At 39.7% G+C, this 25,483-nt stretch overlaps 1 protein-coding gene across 6 annotated transcripts in view; it reads right to left on the reverse strand.

The window, feature by feature from the left end:
• PPP2R3B (protein phosphatase 2 regulatory subunit B''beta) overlaps positions 1-19,161 on the reverse strand; it is a 49,471-nt gene extending 30,310 nt beyond the window's left edge. For 2 of the 6 annotated variants that reach the window (XM_042868247.1, XM_042868244.1), the window contains exons 1-2: positions 19,088-19,161; positions 16,675-17,122 (exon numbers count right to left, since the gene is read on the reverse strand). In XM_042868247.1, the coding sequence (XP_042724181.1) occupies positions 16,675-17,022 (348 nt within the window). In that variant the 5' untranslated portion in view covers positions 17,023-17,122; positions 19,088-19,161. Of the gene's footprint in view, positions 1-2,013; positions 2,532-16,674; positions 17,123-18,537; positions 18,819-19,087 lie in introns of those variants that run through there. The other 4 variants (XM_042868246.1, XM_042868245.1, XM_042868248.1 and 1 more) reach the window with 4 other exon arrangements.
• Between the last annotated feature and the right edge of the window lie 6,322 nt (positions 19,162-25,483).

Genomic DNA, 25,483 nt, shown 5'->3' on the forward strand with positions numbered 1-25,483 from the left:
CAACACTGCAGTAGCATAGGAAACTAAACTCTTATGGCAATGAAACTCAGCAACTGAGAAAAAAAATAAGTTGTTCTACAAGAAGTCTAAGCAATTTTTCATTTCAACATGAAATTTCTTTAAAGATTATGGAGTAGAAGATGAACAACTGCTCTTTGAAATGCACTTGACCCATGAGGCACAACTTGAAATTAATATTAGTTACAAGTAAACAAACTTTCCACACCAACAGTTAGCAACTTTTTTTTTTTCAAAAGGTACTTCCAAAAAGTTCTCCTTAACACTATGAAGTAGAAGGAAAGTACCATTTAATGAGGTACCTCAAATGAAATATATCAAATTGAGCAAAGAAAGATGCAAGAATTAATTTTACACTCCTATTAAGCCTGTTGTACCCACACAATATTGTCCATAATACAATTCAGTGGCCAAAGGTACATTATTCCACAATTACCATTCACTAAGAAAGTGCAAAACTAGTTCAAAATGAGAAATGATCGTTCATTGTTGCAGCATATAAAAATAGAAAAAAAATACAGACTAGACAAGGTGTTTTGTTAAGGATTTGGTTGCTTTTAGACATGCATTATCCTACTATCCTGAAATCATTCCAAGTTCAACACAAAAAAGCCTCATAAAAGCTCATAAGCAATCCAACCATCATTCGATGAAAGACAGATCGAGTTAAGGGGCACCACTCGTGGTAATAACAGCATTTGTTTACAGCAGGATGCCATGACTAGACTAAGCTCGCCTTGAACTCTGAGGTTCCTAAATATTAACTGCTATCTTTTGGGTAAGTAAGGATGCAATTCTCATTTCTTTTGGTAGCTTCTAATGTTCATCATAAAAACTTCAAGTAGCAAAACACTTTCATTCACAAACTTATGTTGAATGGCATAAAACAGAGGGGGTCAGCACTTGAACTCTGCTTTCAGCAAAGGAATAAAAGTTGCTTATAAAACTCAGTTGAAAGAAAATTGAAATAGCAACATAGCAGATACCAACCTAACACCTTTTTACTATCATGGGGCTCCATGGCCCTCTCTTGAAGGTCACCTGAAAGGGACACTAGTGCACTGAATACAAAATTAAGTAGCAAGCTATATTTAGAATGATTGGAAAAGCCACAAATCCAAAGAAATGTGATTTTTACTTGAATGCTGAACTTCCCTTATTTAAAAAGGAGTATAAAACAAATGTCATGCATGCTGTCACAGATGTACCTTTTAGTACATGAATTAGAAGTGAAGGTGAAGTGAGGACAAAATTCACATACCACCAAAACACAAGTTAGGTGGTAGTTGAGGAAATATCAACTTTCCAATAAAGCAGCAGAAAGCTTTTGCCCCTCTCCTAGGAAAAAAAAAAAATCTCTTTGAAACATTCACTCTGTAAGTTTTCCTACTACGTATGCATTTCAAATGCTTCTATTTTCAATTATGAGCTCACTTGAAAATGGTGGATTTAACTCACTGTTGCAAAACAGCAGAGAGGCACATTGCCACACAGCCAGTACAACTCATCTCTCCCGAACTCAAATGAAGTAAACAATATAAGGGATTTCAGGGTCATCATGTAAGTAAGAAAGCACCTTTCAACATGTTCTGTTTGAGTTAGTATAGTTACAGCCAATTTTATATGCCTAGTTTCAGTAAAAGGAAAAAACAAAAAAGGTAAATTAAAACCCTAGGAAAAAAAAATGCATGCAGATTATAGAAAGCAGTCTGTAGAAGTCTAGTGGCATTAAGCACACCAGCGTCCAACTGCATGCACCTCTGTGCAAACATCACACTTTATCTACACTACACGATTCAGTAAGCCCTCCTGTCTTCTGTTTGTTTGCAGAGAATCACCTGCATAGTCTTCCAAAACACAGGAGATCATCAGATATGAAACCCACTGAAACACTGCTACCTGAGCAAGAATTTTCATATATTTCCTGAAATTTGTGTGGCTGAAGAAGTACAATTAATTACAATAACTTAATTGCATAAGATCTGAAAGACAAACCTGGACCTGCTGAAAAGCTTTCAGTCTCTTCTTGAATCTAGAAGGCAAAACAAAATCACATCCTCGAGCTAGCAGCGCCAACTCCTTCCTCAGATCAGGATCTTGCCGCAAAGAAATTTCCTTTATCCTCATGCTTTCGGATTTCATATAATGTCTCTGTGTGCCAGTCCAGGCACTTGAATCCCAGTAAATAGCAGAGCTGTTGTATTATCACACAGTGCCACTTAAAGCAGCAGCTGCGTCTGAGTTCCGTGATATTATAAGAGAGTCAGCTCAACTTCGCCTGCTCCATACATTAAAGGGAACTTGGCTGGAATCACAAAAACAGATTGGAAAGTCACTTTGGGGGCCTGCCCTTTCATACAAGCATTCCAAAGTCTAAACGGGATAGTATGGAAAAAACCGAACCTGTTTGGAGCAGCATCTATAAAAGCAGCTTCCAATTTTAAAAAAGCAAGCCCTGGAGGAATGTGAAGAGGCCAGCCGTGGTCATGTCGTAGCTTCCTCCTCCTCCTCCCATCCCCCTCAGCTTTTCCTTCTGTCACAAAACACTCACTGTCTAGCTTCAATGAAGTACCTCACCGAAGGCTTACTAAACAGCAGTTCAACTCTTTCCAAGCTCTTCAGCCCTTAAGCAGGAATCCTATTACATCAGAAGAAAAAGGAAAGTGACAACAGAAAAAGCTGCAAACTCTCACGGAGTGGCTCAGCTAGCTTCATGAAACATTTTCTGCATTCATCTAGACGTCAGTTATTGTATCACAAGATTCTGATCACCCAAATGCCACGGCAGAAGATACCAGCAGCACTGAGGCAAATGTTTTTGCAGAAGGAGTACATTAGAAATACCAATGATGCAACAAAATCTGAGCAAAGCTGACAGGAGACACTTTTCTTGCTCAAATAGGAGCTTTTACAAACATCAGTATCTACGTGTTACACTGCATGTCTATCAAATTTCAGAAGCACTAAAGTTAGAGTTAGGTACCATTACATTCTCTTTTTAGTTAAATGAATCTCAAATGCATTTTATGAGGAATAATGCAATCTTTCAGACCACAGCAATCTCCTTCCCAGAAGCAGAAATGTGATTAGTTTTTGCAGAAATTCAACTGACAATTCAGAGTATCCTAACCATCCTCTTCTACAACCTGATGCATATTAGATAACTGAAAGTTTGCACGTTATAAAATCAATTTGTAAATACTCATAGCCCCTTACATTCTCTTTATTCTCTAAATTGCCTGTTTGATACCTCTGACCAGTCATGCAAAAGCAAAGCTACTGAACGGCAAGACAGAGCCAGTCATGATGTTTTCATCCCTCATGCTTTAAATAACTTTCTTGATTAGATAAAGATGTACACATACCAAAAAAACACTAGAACAACTGCTTCACTACAAAGCTCAAGTTTTCTCTTACTTGACTACATTATTTTAGCTCTGCACTGTGCTTATGATCTTTAGCCTAACTCTTCTATTCATATCCACTCTGTCATGGATCAATTTAGTAAAACTCCACAACAGACTGTGAGATTCAGAAAAGAGAAACTAAAAAGGTACCAGTAAAACATGACTTGTCTAAGTTGGTTCCTTTTTACTTTATCAGATACTACTAGGAAGTAAATGCTGATAAAAAGTCTGTTTTCTTGAGTTTAATTTAGTGACCAGCATTTCCCACCTGTTTCTTTATTGCAACTCGTTATGAAGATATTTATTTCTCTCGGAAGTAGGAGAACAAGAAAGGAATTGACTAGGCAGGAGTCAGACATGTTGTGTTTGGCATGACCAGACTGTCAAACTGCACAGAGCAAATCTGGCTGCCACTCACTGCCTCTTAGGAAGATCAGATCAACTAAGCTATAACCCTGACTCACAAGGAAGCCAGAGGAGAGAGCAGTGAGTGTGGCACACAACAGCAGCATGCCTGGAACCTGAGACAGGGGACTGAGGTGTTAGAGTAGGAGAAGAATCCTACTCTGGCAGCAGATGCCAATTCCAGACTAAGATGTTTGAGGAAGGTCAGGAAGGTTGTGTTGCACACAGGCAAAGCAGGTTACATTTCAGTTCAGGGAGAAAAAGGCCTTCTTTTAGAGAACAAAGATATGTAAAGAAAGGTATCTGCTCACCTAAATTGAGATTTTCACCCCTTTTCACAAGGTGATGTGCACCAGTTCACTACTACAACTGGGCTCTTACTTGAGGTGGCTGTTTGTCGTTAAGATGACTGACTGCCACACAGAGTTAAGCAAAGGGAATGAAGCTCCTACTCACGTGAAGGACCCTCAATAAGACACTGGTGTTTTCAACCCCATTTTGAAGAGTTGGGGATTTCACTCCCCCTTTAAGATGGAGCTCTGAGCCTGTCACTACTTACTAGTACATTTTGTTCAGTATTTTGAATACTCTGTGTTTCCTTGTTATGATACCACTTTGTAGTCAGAAGTAGCTGATAACATCAATTCCACAGTTAGCTTAATGCTGTATTAGCCCTACTGCCACTGGTTTGGTTTCCAATCTAGTAGTTGCTTACATACCTGCATGTATAGTTTTTAAAAGCATACAGGCTGCACCACACAACAAATCTACATATAGTGAACATTTAGTTGCAACACACTGTGAGGAGTAAGGACAGTGGCAGCTATTAACCACCCCCTTCTCACCATCTAAACTGAAAGGGTTTTGCATTGCCATATTTAGGGAGGTACCAGTACTTTCAAAGCAGTGTAAGAGCCCCTTAAGATCAGTTTTAACCTTTTCAGACATGAATTAGTCACAGGAGAAGGGGAAAGTCAGCTTCCACCCAGACTGGACAAGGAATGTTCAGTGTAACACTACACCTGGACACCCCCCTGAATCTGAATTCTCTCCAGCAGAAGCTAAGGCAAAATATTTTCCTGGCTGAAGGGCTGGATGCTGGCCATAAAGCGGTTCAAGCATCCTGGCAGCTTATTATAAGCTAGACAAACAGAAGGGAAGATACATGCTCAGAGCTTCCTTCCAAAGCTAAAGATACACACTATGAATGGAAGTGACTCAAGGGCCTGTGGTTAAGGAGTTTACCACTTTAACAGTGGCCTGAGCGTGTGCAATAGCAGCACAGTATTTATGCGGCTGCAACACAGAAGTATTCAAGTTGGACACGTTTCACTGATGTTTTGGGTAATGTGGAAGAAACAGAAATCTGAATCAGATCCCAAAAAACTTTAAATGTTTAGCTAGGAAATGCAATTCCTAGTCAAAAGCATATGCTGATAGTAGATCTAAAGTCTTAGGAGGTTATAGAAAACCAATCTCAAATACTATAAAAAATACCCACATCCAACCATTCAAGAAAGTTTCAAAGAAAAGAAACTCAATGTGTTACGAGCTGTGCTCAGCTATACCAAACCTAGCTTCCAGATCTTAACCCAATTACACATGAACTGAAGTGACAGAAGGCAGGTTTGGCCTTTGGATACAGTTTACACAAGGCCACATGAACAAGCTCAATGGCAACAGTGTGCAGCACACCTGAACTCCTCAGCCTGCCATACTGCAGAAATGCAAGCGTGCCCTGGGTTGACTGTGGAAACAACTGTCCCATCTCTACAACAGTCAACGTGTACAACTAGTAAAGCCTTGAACAAAAGTAACTGACTAGTGAGGGACAAAAAAGAGCAGTGAAGATAACTAAGGCAAGGTAACATCTTTCTTAACACAGGAAACAGATGAAATAACATGACAAACTTAACACAAAGGATATTTTTCAGATATATAAAAGGGAAAAAAATGCACTGCTAGTATAAGTAAATAGCTCAGGAAGATGTATCAAAAAAGCAGTCGAGCAGCTAAAGATGCTGAGCAAAATATACTAACTACATGGCAGGAAAGGCAAAGAAGAAACTATGTAAATATACCAGAAGAGAGACGCAGACAGATAAAAGCAACAACTCTCTGCTACACAAAAACAAAAAAAAAAAAACAAACAGCCCACACAAACAAACAAAAACTCCCACAAAAACAACAACCCCAAAAAATCCTAAAATGCTGGTTTTTTTCCCTTTTTTTTTTTTTTTGCCTGTCTTCTCGAAAGGCTATGACTAGATTCCCCACTATTTAATATTCTTAAGAGCCAATTCTAGACCAGATAGGTCTGTACCTGACCTTTGATACACTGAGAGCTCCATTATTTGGGTAAATACCAGATATCTGACTGTTAATTATTTGGTTCCCCACTTCTTACTGCCAAGTTGACAGTGTGCCCAAGTGGCCAAGAGGGCCAACGGCATCCTGGCCTGCATTAGAAATAGTGTGGCCAGCAGGAGCAGGGAGGTGATCATCCCCCTGTACTCAGCACTGGTGAGGCCGCACCTCAAGTATTGTGTTCAGTTTTGGGCCCCTCACTACAAGAAAGACATTGAGGCCCTGGAATATGTCCAGAGAAGGGCAACGAAACTGGTGAGGGGTCTGGAGCACAAGTCTTATGAGGAGCGGCTGAAGGAGCTGGGATTGTTCAGTCTGGAGAAGAGGAGGCTCAGGGGAGACCTCATTGCACTCTACAAATTCCTGAAGGAAGGTTGTGGTGCAAAAGGGTCTGGCCTCTTCTCCCAGGCAAATAGTAGGACCCGAGGAAATGGCAAGAAGTTGTACCAGAGGAGGTTTAGGTTGGATATTAGGAGAAACTTTTTCTCTCAAAGGGTGGTCAGGCACTGGAATGGCCTGCCCAGGGAGGTGGTGGAGTCACCATCCCTGGCAGTGTTCAAGAGGCGCCTGGATGAGGAGCTACGAGAGATGGTTTAGTAGCTTGTGGCACTGATAGGAATGGGAGGGTGGTTGGACTGGATGATCTTGCAGGTCGTTTCCAACCTTGTGATTCTGTGAAGTTCCACAGTGAGACTGAACATTCAACGAATCAAACAATTTTTGGCAAGAGTTACTGCACAACAGTAGGTGCAAATGACACTGCACTTCAGTAAATGTATTTCTAGTTGGGTAGATGCAACATTTATTACAGATCTTTAAAGCACGCAAAACAGTAGTAGGCCTTTGGACCACTGTTGTATTAGCAGTTCTTAAGGTAGAATGAAAAATGAGGGTAAAGATTAAAAAATGTCAATTTCAGTCAGACTTGATTTTATGATGGACAAAGTGAAAACACAGAAGAAAACACAGCTTACACAGGCTCAGGAGCATCTGCTGTACTTTTCTGCTGAACAATATTACAAAACTTCCAGCAAAAAGGAGTCTAAATAAATGAAGAATACCTCTGCTTGGACAGAATTCTAGAACTCCTACTCATCTTTGAAAGCATCTTTGTAAGGGAAAACCTTGTAGGAATGAGGGAATGTCTCAGTTGGTCACATGTGTTATTTTACACTATTATGAGGAGAGGAACTTTATATCAGGGCACGTAGGGACAGAACGAGGGGAAACTGTTTTAAACTGGAAGAGGGTGGATTCAGACTAGATACTAGGGAGAAATTCTTTACTGTGAGGGCGGTGAGACCCTGGAACAGGTTGCCCAGTGAGGTTATAAATGCTCCCTTCCTGGAAGCATTCAAGGCCAAGCTGGATGGGGCTTTGAGCAACCTGGTCTAAAGGGAGGTGTCCCTGCCTATAGCAGAGGGTTGGAACTGGGTGATCTTAAAGATCCCTTCCAACGCAAACCATTCTACGATTCTATGAGCAATAAACAAAATACTCCCCTATCAGGAGAGTGAAGCAAGATTTACTGTTTGTGAATTTTAGACAGATAGACACTGTAAAATGTGACATTTCTAGAGTATGGAAAAATAAAAGAACAAAAAAAATGTAGCACATCAAATTCTGTTTTTCATCCAAATAACTGCAGAAGCAACCAAGACTGTTTGTTGACAAGCTGATCCACTCAGGGTTGGGGTGAACTTACCAAGACTGATTTCTCCAATACTGAATTCATAAGTGTCAATTTTTTTTCTCACTCACTAAAACCTACATCCCTGTTATGAAATAAGGATACATAAAGTTGAAACTTATTTATTCTCACACTGATGGAACTGATGCTCTTCAGACCATTATCTAAGTTGTTTCTTGCTAGTATCCACCCGTTTCAAACTGCTCTGTATGAGAAAAGAACAAGAGGACAATGTACTCCTGAAATGAATAGAATAACAGAGTATTGTTACTCATCCCTAACTTTCTGTGAATGAGTGTCATTAAGACCTTGAGCCCAGTTGACAGAACAATGCTTGGATGTTCTTTCCACAGTTATGTGAGAATTAGAAGTTTTTTAGGAGGTAACACAGTGAACAGCAACACACCAATTAGATGTAAAATACATGTTGCTAGACCAGGAAGAATGATCTGATCAGATTCTCTGCACATTACTAGAAGAATGCCATGTATGCACAACCCGCACAGGCCGATTAGAAGCAAGATAAGATACATGTCACCTTGCTATGATTACATTGCCTGGACTCCAAAGACATAGCACAGGACATTTTAGACTGCTAACTGCATCTGGCAGACTAACTTCAGCAAGTGTCAGCACTGGATAAAATAAAAACGAGGACCAAAGGTTAATGGATAACATATATACTGTTAAGAATAATTGTCATGTTGTCTGCCATCTCTTACCATCTTTGGAAAACATTATCAGTTCTTATGTTATTTTTTCCAAGCACAGCATAAATAGAGATTCAGTGGAAGCAGGTCGTTGGAATGGTGCTCCATAGGTGGAACCTATTGACTCGTCATGATCTTCAGAGGACTCTACTCATCCGATCAAGAAAAGAAGCGTACACAAATTGATGTTGCTAAGGAAACTATCAAGCAGATGGGTATAATAAAAATCTCTTACAGCCCATACAAATTAAAGTTACACCTGCTCTAATAGGACGTTGTTTTTCAAATGAACCATGATGCTGATGGGGCTTACCCACAGAGGAAGCTACATTTGTAAGTTTAGCAGTGTATGCCTCTGAACTGAAGAATATAGTGAAATGAAGGGTCAAGCTGATTAAGAATACCATATCAATACCATTTGGATTTTGCTACAGTAGACAAACTTTTATAATGGAGTCTTATTTATGCATTATGCAGCTTTTCAAAGTCACAGGTACCATTTGGATATCTATTCATTTTGAGATTGGTAATCTTTACCAATTGTTACCTTATTTTAGAAGTTGACACACTAATCTGATATAATAAAACATTGCCATTTATGATCCTCAACTGTCAAGCAACTTACTAAACAGCACTAACTCTCAGTACTTCATTTTACATCAACTGAATTTTAAATTAATCATTTCCAAAACAAAAATGATTTGCCTATGAAAGCACAATCACAGCTTCAGTGCAAGCAAAATAAGCTAATGCCTCGTGTAACTTAGTCCCTGAAATCACAAGACAGCAATTTTGAGCAAGTGACAGGTGCAGGAAAGATTCCTGCATATGTTTTTGCTTTGGATTTCACTCCCTAAAGGCCTTAAGCAAAAATAACAAATCAAGAAACTTAAGATACGGACCCACTTGTTCTATAAGAAAGTCAGTAAGACCACAAATTATAACTTAACAGTGGAATTTCTGATAGAACTCCTATTAAGACTATCTCTTAACCTAACACTGCCATGCACAGGAAACAGAAAGATGATAGAAACTATAAAACTATACTGCTTATCAAGGAGAATAAGATTTTTTTTTTAAATAAATAATATGGAACTAAATGAAAGGTCTTGCATTTCAAAACTTTTTGTTTCCAAAGCTGCAACTGAAGACTTTTAAAAAGGTACTTGCTGTAAAATAAGTACACTTATGAATGCTAACATTAGACTGATTACAATACACAGCTTTTATGGGAAGAAAATTGTTTAGAAACATTTCTCTTGATTCTGCTGAATTCTAAAAATAGATGGAGTCCAACAGTTTTGTAAGCTCTGCAAACTTTGTTTTGTCAAGGTGATGTCAGCAGCACCCAGATGAAGACCCTTTATTTACATTTTATTGACAGTCTTGCTGTCTTTCCCTCATCACCCACACAAGTCTTTCCTGCATAATCATTGCTTTCTTACACCTGCACATGTTGTGAAAGGCTCCCTACACACTTCCAGTTGATTTTATTTGTTGCCTGAAATCAGCCGAAGTTTTTAGTTAAGATCTATGTAGATCACATATGTAAGGCTAGTTTTGTATGAAATTAAACTAAGCAGAAAGGACATAACAGCCTCAAGAACCCATTAGCACTGCATGTACCTGTGATCAAGAAACAGTACAAGGGCATCTCTAGATTTTCTGGCTATTATTTATTTTTTTAATAGAAGAGTGATTGCTAAGGGAATGAGATACACCTAACATGAAGTACCACTACACACCTGAAAACATCATTTGATTGCTGGTTAGCTTTACGTGGAATAAGTTTAACTTGTATCCATGGTGGAACACAAATTAATCTTAGCTACCAATGCTGTTAGCTACCAACTACCATTAGCTTGCGGTTAACTGGAAGACAAGAACACAATTCAACTCAACACAATGGAATTATTTATGTATTATGTCACAGCTAAAACATTAAATTTAGCACTCACACGTAGATTGCAGAGAACACAGAGTGCTTAACAGGTGTTTTCTCCAGTTAATGAAACTATTTAGCTTGCCTTTCATTTCAGTTTTTCAAGATGGCTACATGTGCAAATCCTTTAGTTGTGAGCAGTCACTGCCTAGGTTCATTTAGTTCACAGGATGAACTGCATTAATTGTTTTGTACTGAAGTAAATTCACACATACCTTTGGCCTCAACCTCATTTCTTGCTGACACTACATAGAGGGCATGTAGGAGGGTTCTCGAAAGCTAAAATGGGTTCTTAGACTGCCTACTTGTTAACACAAACTACTGTTTCAATGACTGATGTAAAGCCATAATTGTATTCAAATGCTTTGACAGACTGGAATAGTATCTACATGTAATGATCCCGTGTAGCAATTAATTTTTTGCTTGTTTGCTTTTAAGCAGTAGCTATTCACATAGGAGAGAGTACCTTTTAGTTATCAGTTTCATCAAAATATTAATTTGTCCTATGTCAGGAGTCACGTGAATTTTAAGTTTAAAGAAAGCCATGTATAATTCTGAATTCATTTTTTTTTCCATCACTAGAAGTACCAACAAGTCTAAGATTGCAGGTAGCATGTACAACATTGTTGAATTTCCAGTCAGACAGAAGTATCTTTTTCACGTGCAATTGCCACTTTGAATGAGAGCTACAAGACACACCTCCTTCTTTCAGCAAAGTACAGAATGTGAACAGAGTAAATGCTATTATTGCCCAGGGTCCAATATACAGTAATGTACAGTAAGAAGACAGTACCAAAATAGCTGCAACAGTAAATAACTTTCAGTTCATCATTTACACATGAAATGAATCATTAGTTCTCCAATCAAGACAACGATTCCTCTGTTCCAAGCTATTCAGTACAGTAAAGCTTAAGAACAACCACCACAATATATACAACATACTACTGGTACTGCTTATGTTGACCACAGTTGAAACTAGTAATGATTATCTAGGAATGCCCATAGCTGCACTCTTCCAGATTTTAATATGAACTTCTGGCCATCCTTCCTTTGTAGACACCATAGAAAGACTTTCACTGTAAACATTATTTCTGACATCTGCCACTGCACACTGTTATCATCCCAGAAGTACATCAGCTTGCTACCAGGTTATTTACAGTCTGCTTTTAAGTCACAGGCTTGAGTTGGAAGCTAAATCCAGCACCACACCACTGCAGTGATGGGAGACAGCACTACTAACACTACATTTCCTTAATGCAGAGTTAGGGAGTTCTTGTGTTAGACCATGTGTAACCTAGATTGTTGTGCAATCCTAACACAACTCATGTCTCCCAGGCTTTGTTTCTAATATTAAGGCACTGTTTTGAATATTAAGGTATGGTAGGAAGCAATTCTGATGCAGACAAGGTACAAGACTAATCTCTTGAAATGTCAAGAGTGACATCAAAGTTCAATACCTACCAGAGTGAAAAGCTGCCTGGATTCAAAGAGAGTCATTCCTTTTACTTCTCTGTTACTCCTTGTTAGTGGTGGTTTCCCCAAAACCTAAAGCACACACATCTGCAGAACATGGAAACAGCCCACCACTGATCTAAAGGGGGCAAATCTGAGACTCATGGCATCCAAAGAGCTCTTTTGTTCCAATAAGCAACTCTTAGTGCTGTTATACTCAAATCTCTGTCTTAATGTTAAACTATTTCATTTATCTTCCCTCTAAGCTAAAATGGATTTAGCAGTATCATTACATTTGAATCAAACTAATTGGAAACAGAAATTTGATAAGAATGGAAGTGATGAAAAAAAGCCATACGCTACAATATATCGGAGTAGTAAAAAGTCACAAATATGGGATAATGAGCTTTAATAACTGTCACAGAATAACAAGCAGAACAATATGTTCATCAATAAAAGGCTATACAGAAACCTGTCTAAGAAGTACCTTTATGCCAAAGGTCGCCCCTGCAGAGAAATGGAAAATAACTTTGAACTTCTTCAGATCATATGACATCTCTCCACACTACCCCCTTTCAAAATGCCCATAGGAAATTCTGTGAATTGTTTCCCCAGATGCCTTGCACACCAGCTGGTTTGGATTAAACGTCTTGCCTGCGGCATCTTTTAGACCTTGAGGCCTGCCATTTTTGACAATGTGATGAACAGCACACAATTGTATATCCTCCATGTTTAAGATAATCTAGCGTGCCAGAAACACTGTTAAACCTATGCACAATAGAGATAGAGGTTGAAAGAAAACTACAGCAACAATCCCTCAAGTTCAGAAGTTACAGCTCTAGAATTTCCTCTATACAACATTATATTCATAAAACATTCAAGATAATTGTTGAACTCCCTCTCTGCCTCTGATTTCTTGTTATTTTAGTACATTAAGGATTTACAAATCACAATCATAACTGCAGTACTCTGAGCACTATCAAGCCTTCACATTACCAGAACTTTGCAATAATACTTGCACAATAGGTGCAGCCAGAAATTGAACTCACTGTGAGTGACACCAGGCAAACAAAGAGGAAAAAATGAACAAAGAAACAAGAAATCCAAACCCTAAACAAACATTATTTTATTTTCACTTCCACCAAAACATGCTAGGATAAATTGTCACTGCTGAGTTCTGTCTGGATTTCACAACATGTCTGAAGATTAAGCCTGCAGTCTATTCTGAACTACTGTTCTTCCAGAACTGGCTTCAAGCACTCTGTCAAGTTGAACAAATTAATCCTTGTTACAAGTGCCTCAGTGTTTTGCCCATACAATGTAGGTTCTCTCATCACCCAAGAAACAAAAGACTTGCTAACCAGTGAGGGCTTCATCTTTTTCCAAAGTCAGAACATTCTTCTCTGACAAGGCATTACTATGTCAGCAAAAACGCGTGGCAACTTTCTGAATAAAAATGAAATTTAAATTTCATATGCAAGCTAACCTCTGAAAGAGAAAATCTCTTTTAATACAGTAGTTGTCAATAATGTCAGTAATTTTATTACTGTTCAGCAGTTACCATCAGCTTGGGTTTTCAAATGCTCATTATGCTGACTATATGTTAAAGCTTAATTATCTAATTAGTTTCAAGGCTGGTGATCCAAGAATGCTTCCCATTCTGCAATACTTGTTATTTGAAGTACAGAAACCTGTAGTATGAAAACAGTGCTTCCTAAGTATTCATAATTACCTAGTTATGGCCCGAGGATATCAGTTCTCCTGTTAGCAGCTTCTTTGTCTTATGCCCTTCAGAAGAGTTTCAACTTTCAAGAGATAGAAAGAGTTGTACAGCAACATTACCCATAATCAAACATAGTGATTCGGCTCAATGACACTGAAAAAGCATAACAAATGAACTTACTGCCTGTATGCTGCGTTATCAGCATTCCCGTATACAGTAAGAAAAGCTTCAGTAAGATGCCTCAGTTGACTTATATGATCCTAAAGGTAATAACTCTCCAGCTCTTCATGATGGGATGTGAAAACCATTTTCTAATAACACCCTCAGGCACACAGAGTTGAGCACATTGACATCTAGCATTTTCTACGACTTCCTTAGAATATAAATTTCTATTACTAGAGCCAAAGAACAAGCCTTCTCTTTTAAAGAAAAAGCTATTTGAAACATTGTCCTTCATTCACAGAAACATGACAAGGACCTCAAATTTACTTAATCTCAAATGAAACAGGTAAAGCTTTTGTGGCTAAATTTGTGAACCATAATTAGATGTACAAAGCCAGATGGACCACTTTTGACACTGCAGTGGGTAATTCATAACCACGTAAGAAGGAAGAGGGGTACATTTTGCTTTCTATGAGAAAATTCACGGTCAGGGCAGAATATGCAATTATGCAACTCTCAGCAGTATCTTTAGAGCCAGTGCTTGCTGCAAATACAATTTACAAGCCCTTAAGATTAGATTTTATATGAAAATTCAATTAAGCTGAATAACAAATCCTCAAATAACTTCCTCACTGCTTGGAAACTTCCCTATGTCTAACTCTCAGGAAAGAAACAACCTACCCATTCAGGTTCCTTCTCAGCACGATGCAAATGATTCCATTTAAGTAAGCCACATTACATCTTTATGAATCTGTTATAGTTCTTCTTTATGACATCTACTTAAAGCAATCAATGTGCATGAAGAGAAATTACAGCAAACAAATAAGCAGTGGCTTCTAACCCCCTTTGGTCACTTTTGTCCAATACAAGAAGAGACCGAATATCTGCAAGTTCTCTTCATTTTTACTAAAACAGGAAATATGATGGTATGAACAAAAAAATTATGTCAACAGATCATCATGCTTTGCTGTCTGGCTAGATTATGCATCAAACACATGTCCCTGCGTGGTAAGAACAATGCAGGCAAGTTTTAGACATTAAGCGTAATGCCTTGAATCTAAGAAACATGGGCTGCAGGTTGTTGAACTAGACTTGAAAATTAGTTTTTTTTTTTTAAATACAAAAATACAACAAAAAAACAACACCTCAGATTAAATGGTTTAGCACAAAACAAAGGTCACACTGTTACTTCAGTGTATAAAAATACAGGTATACGCCACACAATGAAGACCAGGAACAGACTAAAATTAACTGATATTTAGTCATTCTCAGCCATTCTACAAGTCATTCTTAACCTTTCTACTCTTAGTTGAGATGGCTTCCCTGGGACATAAGGTTTGGCCAGTGGATTGAGTTACGCACCAAAGTAAGGAGAGCAGTCAGGAGCAACGAACTCCAGCAATGAATTACCAGTGTACAGATTCATAATACTAAGGCAGAAACATGCCTCTGTTAACAACTCCTTAGATATAAGGCAGACTGCATATGCAATGTTTAATTTCATCAGTTATCAGATCATTTTCTATCCAGTTTTGTTCTTACAATTTACTAAAAGGGCTAGAAATTAGATTGCATCGAAAAATATCAGGCTGGGGGGCAGGGATGTCTTTTGTGCATAGAAGACATTGTCTATTATAAATCAAGACCTTCTCAGAAAGGAAGCATTGAGTGTACCATGCAGTACCAAAACAATTACTTTGTTAATATGCAGATTCAGTAGAAATAAATTGGAGTCTTGTACTAACAACAGTGCCTGGTATCATCAGACCAAGGAATAGTTGCAGTCAAGGGAGTATTTTATAAAAATAACACTGCAAACAAACATGGGGATTCGCATTTATTCACGATTACATATATACTGGAAGGGCTTATTAGTCTAAATGTGATAGCTGAAGCACTGGCATCTGTCTTGGGCTACTTTCTGCAAAAAATATGATAAACAAGATATGTTTTTTAAACTAAATAGCCTTTGTAAGTTACCATGCCTGATAAAATGCTAAATTTTTAAATAAAATATTAGACATGTTTCATGCGTGATACCTGGTTAGTCATGGCCATCACACCTATGCCTTCCTACCTAAGTTCTGGCTTTTAAGTTTATTTCTTTCACTCTCCAACTCTTAAAAAGAATACCCACCATCAACACCACCACACTCCCATACGCTAGACACTGTTCAACAGACACAAGGACATTACCGAAAGAACTTTTTTCCTCTTTTTCTTTTACAGGGTGATTTCTAGCTTTTCCATCACTTCTCGTTTGCTCATGCTCATTAAGAAACACAGGAATATCAATACCAGCCTTAACCTTAGCACACAGGGTAATTCTTCTTCAGAAGAATTGCTGATTCTAATCTTTCCTTACATATGCTTCATCCACCAAAACAAACACAGAAGATGCAAGTTGGCTACAAGACAGATTAATATTACATGGTATCTGAAATCGTAGCTCAAAAACAGGGCAGGTAAACCAAAGTACAGGATATGGCATTTTTAAGATGCTTTCTACTCAGCAAAAATTACTGGAAATAAAAACAATCCACTTTCCATTTTGCGTCAAGTGCACACCTCTTATAAAAAGCAAAAGATGTTTCAAAAGACTGTCTTGGCTCCTTGCACATTAAGCCACTTAGCCATTAATGCTAACATTGATATTTCACGTTCTGTGCTGCTGCTTTGCTCCCATCCCAACACCTCCTGTTGAGGAAACTTATTACTTGCATAACTCACCACACCCATAAACATGAATTCACTTCCATTTCAACAAACAGGCGTAATAAGAAAGAAACAAAACTTACTACTCTGGTTCCTGATGATCTACGTGTTCCTTTAACATTAGATGCATTCCTTAGGCTGGTTGAAGTTGCTAAAGGAAGAGAAGTAGAAAGCTGAGGAGGAGTGAAAGGCATCAAAGGCAGCCTGATATCTCCTAATATGCTTTGCTTTGAATTGGAATTTTTAGTTGTGAACCTCTCATTTTCACTGTTTCCTGCATCTCCACTGCCAATTTCAGTTTTCCCCTCATTCTTGATTCTTTTCAAGCAGTCCTTCAGCATCAGCTGAGTTGTAGGCTGACTCAGCCAGCACAAGAAGAGTTCATCCACCTTCATTTTCAGTACAGGCTGTAGAACTTTCCCAGGTGGCATTTTCTACAGGTTTCCCTTCTTGGAAGAAATTCAAAATAAAGGTTTGATAATTATCTGCTTATTCCACTTCACTTTCAGCGTCTCACAGAATCTAAAACTCCTGTTAAGAAAAACAAAAACAAACTCTGTTAAAGCTACAACAGTAAATAAAAGTGCTAATATTTATCTCTCCACAGGATACAGCAGGTGCGGGAAGAGACAAAACAGCATGTGACTACAATGGCAAAGAATCATTCTGTAAGCATAAATCATTAATCAAGCCCAGTGTCATGGTGTTATCTCTACATCTATCTGTGTCTATGATGGGACAGAAGGCATACAGGCCCACTGGCCCAAAAAAGGGAAAAGGGTAGGTGGGGAAGAGAGGGAAAACAGAAACAGAACAGTGAAAGTCTTCTGGGATATACAGTTGTTCTCCTCAGAGAACCAGGTACCCAAATATATCGACAGTACACGGAACCGGAGCATTAATTCTTTTACTCTCAGTGCACTACATGATGTTATGACATAGAACACAAATAACAAATACATTTATATGAATTTATTTATTTATGCACGAATGATGGAGATTGAGGAGAAAAACTTCAGTTCAGCTTCCTCAGTTAGAGCTGCCTATGGGAATATATCTTCAAACACACGTTCATTGTAACAAATAGCCTTCAAAAAATATAGCTGCACTTCATAATAACTATGAGACTATAAGCAAACTGGTTATGCAAAGCCTTGGTGGAAGCACAACTAAGATTTATGAGTCAATCCTTGCAGTCAAAAGCTGAGACTGAAGGCTCAATTTTCACCCTGAAAGTTGTGCTCGATGCAAAACCTCACACCATGACACACTAATATTGCCACATGAGTTCTGTTCAAGCAGATTCCCAGAGATCTCTCCTCAAGGCTTCTTTGTAGTCCACAAACAGAAATATTTTGATAGTAACTTCTACACTTTTTAAAGCCACTGTGAAACAACACAGAATTATAGAATCATTAGAGTTGGAAAAGACCTCTGAGACCACCCAGTCCAACCAGCAGCCTACTCCCACCATGCCCACTGACCACATCCCTCAGTGCCACATCCACACTGTTCTGGAACACCTCTATGGATGATGACTGCACCACCTCCCTGGGCAGCCTGTGCCAATGCCTCACCACTACTTCTGAGAACGCTTTTTTTTAATACCCAAACTGAACCTTCTCTGGGGCAACTTAAGGCCACCACCTTTAGTCCTATCAGCTTTATGAGACCTGAAGATTGGGATAGCATCACTTCAGCTCAGTTGTTCACTTGAGAAAATACGTGCTCTTCAAGAAGCCAGAGCACTAGGGCTTAACGGTGAAATAGGAGCTTTGAACAGGTTACCATCACCATCTCTGCAGTCAAAACACCTACTGACTAGCTAGGTTAAACCCCAGTCTTTTTTTTTTTTTTTTTTTTTCTTTCCCTACGTTTTACCTCTTGACATGTTAGCCTTCACATTGGCAGATGTTTATAGAAATGTTTAACTTTTAAGCCCTCACCTTTACACCCATTTCACCCACATGCAGAAGGCTGCAAAGTCACTCCAAACACTCCACCAGAAAAGCCTTATAACGATTGAGCGCTTGAATACAAGAAGTGAGCAGAACGCAGCACCTTAAAGCGCCGTTACCACCGAGGCTCAGCCTTTGCCCAGGACTTGATAATTCTCTACCAGCCAAGTTATCGAGCTGCCACTTTCAAAAGCTCATCACGCTGAGCACACACGTTTCCTTTTGAGATCCAGTACCACACACAGCACCGGAACCGGTCGCCACGTCACTTCACAAACAAACCAACGAGACTGCCGAGCTCGCCTCCACGCCCACACCAACCCGCGGCGGGGCCGGCCGTGCCCATGCGCCCTGCGTGCCCCGGGACTGGCGGGACGCGGGGCAGCGGCCAGCCGACGGCACGCCTGCGGCCGTTGTCCCGCGCGCCCGGCCCAGCACGAAGTATACGTGCCCCCAGCAGCGCTCGGGGTAACGCAGCGCGGCACGAAAGCGGGCAAGCAGCACCAAGGCGCCCGAAGAAGCCGCAACCTGCACTCACCATTTCCACCAGACACAGCCCGCCGCTACCTTCAAATCTGCGCCGCCTTCCGGCACGCCCCGCGCCCACCGCTCCTGCCCGCCGAAAACTCGCGAGAACTCCTCCGTCCCGGCGAAGACGCGGCGAACGGTTGCTGTGGTAACGCGCAGCGGGCGGAGCCTCCTGTCCGCCTGCGTCACGGAGCCTCCTGGCCACCCGAGCTGAAGCTGTGGAGGGGCTGCGCTCGGGCCTTGTTGGTTCATCGAGGGGGACTCGCAGTTCCCGAACTCACCTTTGCTTGTGGCTTCCAGCTGCTAAATCCACTGAGAGGAGAATACAGAATACTTCTCCTGTGCTTCTGTGCTATTGCTGTTGTTGCCATTCCTGCTAAGGGATTACAAATCACAGAATCATAGAATGGCCTGGGTTGAAAAGGACCACAATGATCATCTAGTTTCAACCCCCTGCTATGTGTGAGGTCGCCAACCAGCAGACCAGGCTGCCCAGAGCCACATCCAGCCTGCCCTTGAATGCCTCCAGGGATGGGGCATCCACAGTGTCCTTGGGCAACCTGTTCCTGTGTGTCACCACCCTCTGTGTGAAAAACTTCCTCCTAATATCTAACCTAAACCTCCCCTGTCTCAGTTTAAAACCATTCCCCTTGTCCTATCAAATGAGAGGGTGGAAAGGGAGGGAGTTCAGCCAACACAGAATCTCTTGGAGAACTTGTTTGTGCATGGTACCAAGAGACCGTCTACATGACACATCAATGAGGCTCTAGGTGTGCTTGTCAATGCAAAGTTACATGGCGTGGCATTGCCTAAGGTCATTTGTTCCTCGTTATTTTGTACATCAGTGGCTTGTGTATTTTTACCTCATAACCCTCTTCCACAATGCTGTGTTTTCCTTATGTGGGTATGCCTCACTTCTGTGCTCTTCCTTTGGTGTGAGAGGTGCTCTGAGCACTTCTGACAGATTGATGCCACAACTCCATGAAATTTTTATTGTTGTGGAGCCGAGGCTATGCCAGAGACAACACCATTTACAGTTCTCAGTGGTTTGAAGACATGATTAAAATAGAATAAGTGAAGGAATGGGCATGGTTTGTGGGAGCTCAAAGAGAGAACACAGAGATAAAGGATTAAGGGAGAGCGAAAGGTTAAATGCCCATGAGAGAAATCTGGTACACGTCAGTACAATTATATTTTATTAATACTCAAAATACTACAATCTTCTGGCAAAGTCAAGGCTGATATTGTTGTCAGTATTTTGAATGGCTTTTTAGAGGCGATGACACACTGGAACAGGTTGCCCAAGGAGGCTGTGGATGCCCCATCCCTGGAGGCATTCAAGGGCAGGCTGGATGTGGCTCTGGGCAGCCTGGTCTGGTGGTTGCTGACCCTGCACATAGCAGGGGATTGGAACTAGATGGTCATTGTGATCCTTTTCAACCCAGGCCATTCTATGATTTTGTGATTCTATGATTCTATGATTCTGTGATTCTATGATTCTATGATTCTATGACCTGTTGCTGTAGACACAGAAATGCATTTACATAACTTTAAGGTGAGGTTCTGCATTCAAGAAAACCTATGAAATGTTGGCAATTTTTGAGGGATTCCCCACATTTTGAAACAGAGTGCTTTGTTTCCTGCCAGTTGGTGAAATCTAGAAATTTGGACAGAATGTATTGTTCTAAACTGGAGCAAAGCATTCAATATAAAGTACAGGAAGCAGATGTCAAAGTATGAATAAATCTGTAATTATTGTGGAAGTAGCTTTAAAGCAGGGGAAAGAAAATGAGAACTCTGTTATGGATTGGAAGTGCAATTTCTGGCCCAGAACTGAAGGGCTGAATTAAGAAGAGTGATAGCAGAGCCACAGACATGGAACAAAGAGGACTTTTAAAACATTTTGAATGCCTTTGAAGCATTCCTTAGTGATGGTGTAGCCATCTGGTGATTGACATATTGAAGACAGGTGGCAAGAAGGGGATCAGAGAGTGAGTTGACAGAGTTGTAGAGTTGGATATCATCTGCATAGAGATGCTGCCCTTTGTTGAAACTGGCAATGAGATCTCCCAGAGGAGAAGGAGAAATAAGACAAAAGAAATGAAAAAAAATATCTGAGCAATACACACAGTCACAGTATTCTCATGTGCATGCTATTGTATATTCAAAGCAATTTAATTCTGACTTTATTAGAATTTGTCATGATTAACATTGGTATGAGAAAGGAATCAATTCCACATGTCTTCTGTTAAACAGAAAGTGCTTTGGGCGCCATCACCAAGTCATAAAAATACTTGCAATTGACAGGGATATTTTGAGCATGCCTCTGGATGGATCAGGTCTCTTCAACAGTATGTCTACCGTTAGAGATGTGTGTTTGTAGAGATGCACGAGACCAAACTTGGTCAAAAGTGGAGAATGCCTAAAATGATCTTTGTTTAGGTCTTCCACCAAAGTGGGAACTTGGAACTCGCTTTTGACTACTATGTCCATGTTTTTGCTAGAATGATAAGTACAGAAGCTGTGCCTTTTCTCTATTGGTTTTGAAGTATGGAAATCAAAAATCTTTCTTACTGCATTACAGTTTATGTGACATGTGTCTGTTTTAAGGGTGGGTTTATTTAAAAGACTAAATGAATAATTGCTGCCTGTGAAAGTACTGAGAAAGCAAAATCCAGGTGATACGTGAAAGTTAAAGCCATAGTGCAGAACCTGAAGAGCCACATTGGCTTCCAATTCTTTTTGTCTTTGCTGCATCTAGGGCATTTCTGACCTTGCTTTGCAGACTTGATGTTGGAAGAGTACTAGCAGTACTGCTGATGTACATTGATGGCTAAATATCAAAGTCTTTCTTTGCCCTGGTTTGTCACTTGTAGTGACACAAGGCAGTGATGGTCACAGGGAGTATTCCAGCTCTTTGCCAGCATTTTATATTCAAGAAAGGCTGGGCTTTTTCCATAATAACCTTGGATATATACAGCTTAGAAATCTGTATAAGAAAGAGTTGTCTCCACTCCCTTTGTGCTTGGTGGGACAAAGAGGCTGTTCTAAGGCCTGATTAACTTTATCCTGAAGTAGACGGCTAACCTAGGGAAGATGAATTATGACTTAAGAGTGCTCATTTTTCTCCAATGATTCAGAATCCAGATTGTTGTCTGAGGTGTACACAACCACGTTTTTGAAGTCTGAAGTTAGGTAGAGCCAATGTATTTGCAGTAGTAAGTTTACCTGATTGCACAGGGCTGTGCTAGATGTTTTATGCTATCTCAAATATAGAGTTGTCATCTATCCACAGGACATGTAAGGTTGAGATGAAATGCATGCTCTAGATGAAAGTGCGTTTCACCAGCTAGGATGTATCTGAGTTCTTATTCTAGAGCTTTTTAAACACATATTACATAGGGAAAAAAACAGTGCTTCCTTAGGATATTGCTTTAAGAAGAAAGTTGAATTTCGATCAGTCTTCCCATAGAGCTTTTGCCGACACTTTTCACAGTTTTCAAATTTGGGCGTCTGAAGTTGGGTTGTAACCTAAATATAAGAACAAAAATAACTGTGTCCTGATTCTCTAATGTGTTAACTTAGTTGCAAGCAAGTGTGCTGAATATTTCTGACAAGGCAGTCACTTTTTTTTTTTTAAAGTTGCTGTATTTTAAAATTTTGGCCAAGAGTGCTCATTGAGGATGTGCTGCCAAGGTGATGTTCCCTGTAAACTTGCTTACGGCATGCAGTCAGAGAGACTTCAGGGAAGTGTGAATGTTGTGTTCCACTTACTGCAAGATGAAATCTAGCAGTCTGTCACTCACACAAAAACTGCTAGTCCTGATACTATTTTTGGGGAGAGTGGAGAGAACATTGGATGCTTTATGCAACCTCACTTCAACTGAAGGGAATAGCTAAGAGAACATTAATAACTGGGAATCCCTTAAACTACCCACCCATACCAGCTAACCACTCCACTTCATCCTTTCTTGCAGCTGCCTACCGAAAATAGCACTAGGATGGTAAACTACGGATCATATGGCCTCCAGAAGTAGCATCATATGCAGACAAAAAATGTCAGCAGTGCTGACTTGGTGCACATAGTTTGCAGCCAGCTATGCTCTGAGCGTGACAGTGAGACCTGAAGCTTGAATTTTGGCTATCTCTGACCACTTTGAGGTGGAATGCTGCGGTTACTTCAGATCTGGTAGATTGCTTGCAGATCTGCAGCTCCTTCAGTGCAAGTCAGAAGCACAGTTACAAACTGATCTGGAGGTTATCGGTTTGTGTCATGAGTACAGGCATTTAAACATTCTGTGGTTGCTGATACGCTTCCATTTTAGCTCACTGTGTAGTCAGGCTAAGGTCTTATTGCTGGCTGGCTGTTTACGTGAGTGGTTGGTTTCACGTGGAAGTGTTTACATTTCTGCATGGAAAAAAAAAACAAACCCAGTATAAAATGTGGAACTGTACCAGCACTTGTACTATGAGCCAAAGAAGAGAAAATTGCTTCAGCAGTTGTTTGCTGTCGTGGCTTGAGATTAATTCTACTGCATGTCAGTGCAGGGCTAGCAATGAACATTTTGTTGTCCGTTTTACTGAATTACTATCAGTGGGATGTTTTTTGCTGAGGTCCCCAGCTTGGACCATGTTTGTATCAGACCAGATGCGAAGGCTGGTTCCTCATTAAGCCATCCTGATCATCTAATTCCAGGTTCACATATTTCTAGTGCTGTATTTTATCAGATGGTTTTATCTAGCATTGTATCCAGGTCACATGGAGTTTATGGAAAACTTCTTGAATGCAGTCTCTAGGGTGGTGTTTAACAAGGTGTGCATGAGGATGTTTATGGGGTGTGAGAATGCGAGTCTATTCATTCTCCATGTTGAGTGTTACTGAGCCCAGTTCTCTTCTAACCTTGTCCTGGTGCAACCATTAGAGGAGGAGGCTCTTAGTTGTTGTATTCAGCAGCCTGCAGGGTCTGCCAGCTACCATGCCATGAACTGTGCCTGTCTGCTGGGCCTGTGCATCTCCACCACCTGGCAAGGACCCAGTCCAAAGAACTAAGAATTAAACTTGTTTTGGGAAGAATATGCATTATTCTGTGTTTCATCAGTGTATTCTTCATCAGATAACAAAGGGAGCACTGTAAAGCAGACGGTACATTTACTCATCTTTTCTACCATGACAGTTCTAAAGAAGTGAAAGACAAGTATATTTTTATCACTTGGCAACCAGGTCTTTGAATATCTGTGCACATACATGTATCCATTAAATAAAAACTGCAGTAAAATGTAGGATTATGCTGAACACCAGTGCTGTAACTACCTCTGTGAGCTAAAAATAATTAACATAGTTAATTGCTGGATTACAACACAATGAGAAACGCACACCTAATAAATCACACTTTTTATTATTATCTGTTAAGTATCTGGCTGCCTGAGTAATATTTTACAACTTTGGTTAAACTTACCTAGTGTACTTCAAAGCCAGTAGCAAAACTTCCAGTTTTCATAATGCTATAGGATCAGACACTTATGCTCAGGGGGTTTTAATTCACCACTGCATTACTCCAGTTCCAAGATCTGATCTGTGATTTGACCACTATTTTCATTCAGCAAAACTAAAAGATTAACTACTTCTAAATTTATGAGCTAATTAGTACACTAATACAAACCATATTTATCATTTCCCTGAGTTTGCTTAATCCTTCTTCATTACAAAAGTCAACTCAGATGTCCATAAAAGCTTAAAGGGGAAAAAAAAAAAGTATTTGTTTTCATTTCCATTAGGGAAAAGTGAAAATTCCTAAAGATTCTGGGTAGACAGAGCCACATTCTTTTGCTCTCATTAAAGTCTTTTTAGTTACAGTTGTTAGAGGAGGGAAACACTGCAGCTCTGGGTGTATGTTTGCAGGGTTGCCAACACTAATAATTTTATCACAAGTTTAATAAGATTTAGTATTTTTCTTATAAAGCTTCAACTTCAGAGTCTCATGGTTATGAAACAATATTATCTTCTATTAAATGTGTATGTTAAAAAGAGCCTCTGTTGTGGCAAAGGAGGTCTTGGAAATATAAAATTAATGGCTCAAAAATTCAAATAAGAAAAATATAGGAGCCCCAGAATAATTATTTTACAATCAGGATTTTAGAAGCCATCTCAGGTTTTGGGAAGTGTTTATGAATCTAAATATTGTGTCAGTAGAGTCACATTCCAGCAGTATTGCTTTTCAAGTGTTTCTGTGTAGGATCAGGTACTGCATTCTTGGTATTCTTTTCCTACTCTAGAAACTTAGTTTAAGATATAAAGATCTACATGTTTTTGTGATTTAAATGCACCACAGCACTGAGACTTAGGGTTAAGAGTTGGTTACATATTTCAGATATTGGAGCCAGACAGCAATTCAGTCTAATAATGAGC

The sequence above is a fragment of the Lagopus leucura genome, unplaced genomic scaffold (assembly GCF_019238085.1).
Source record: "Lagopus leucura isolate 7727_CA_CO unplaced genomic scaffold, USGS_WTPT01 Super-Scaffold_100001, whole genome shotgun sequence".
Classification (NCBI taxonomy): Eukaryota; Metazoa; Chordata; class Aves; order Galliformes; family Phasianidae; genus Lagopus; species Lagopus leucura.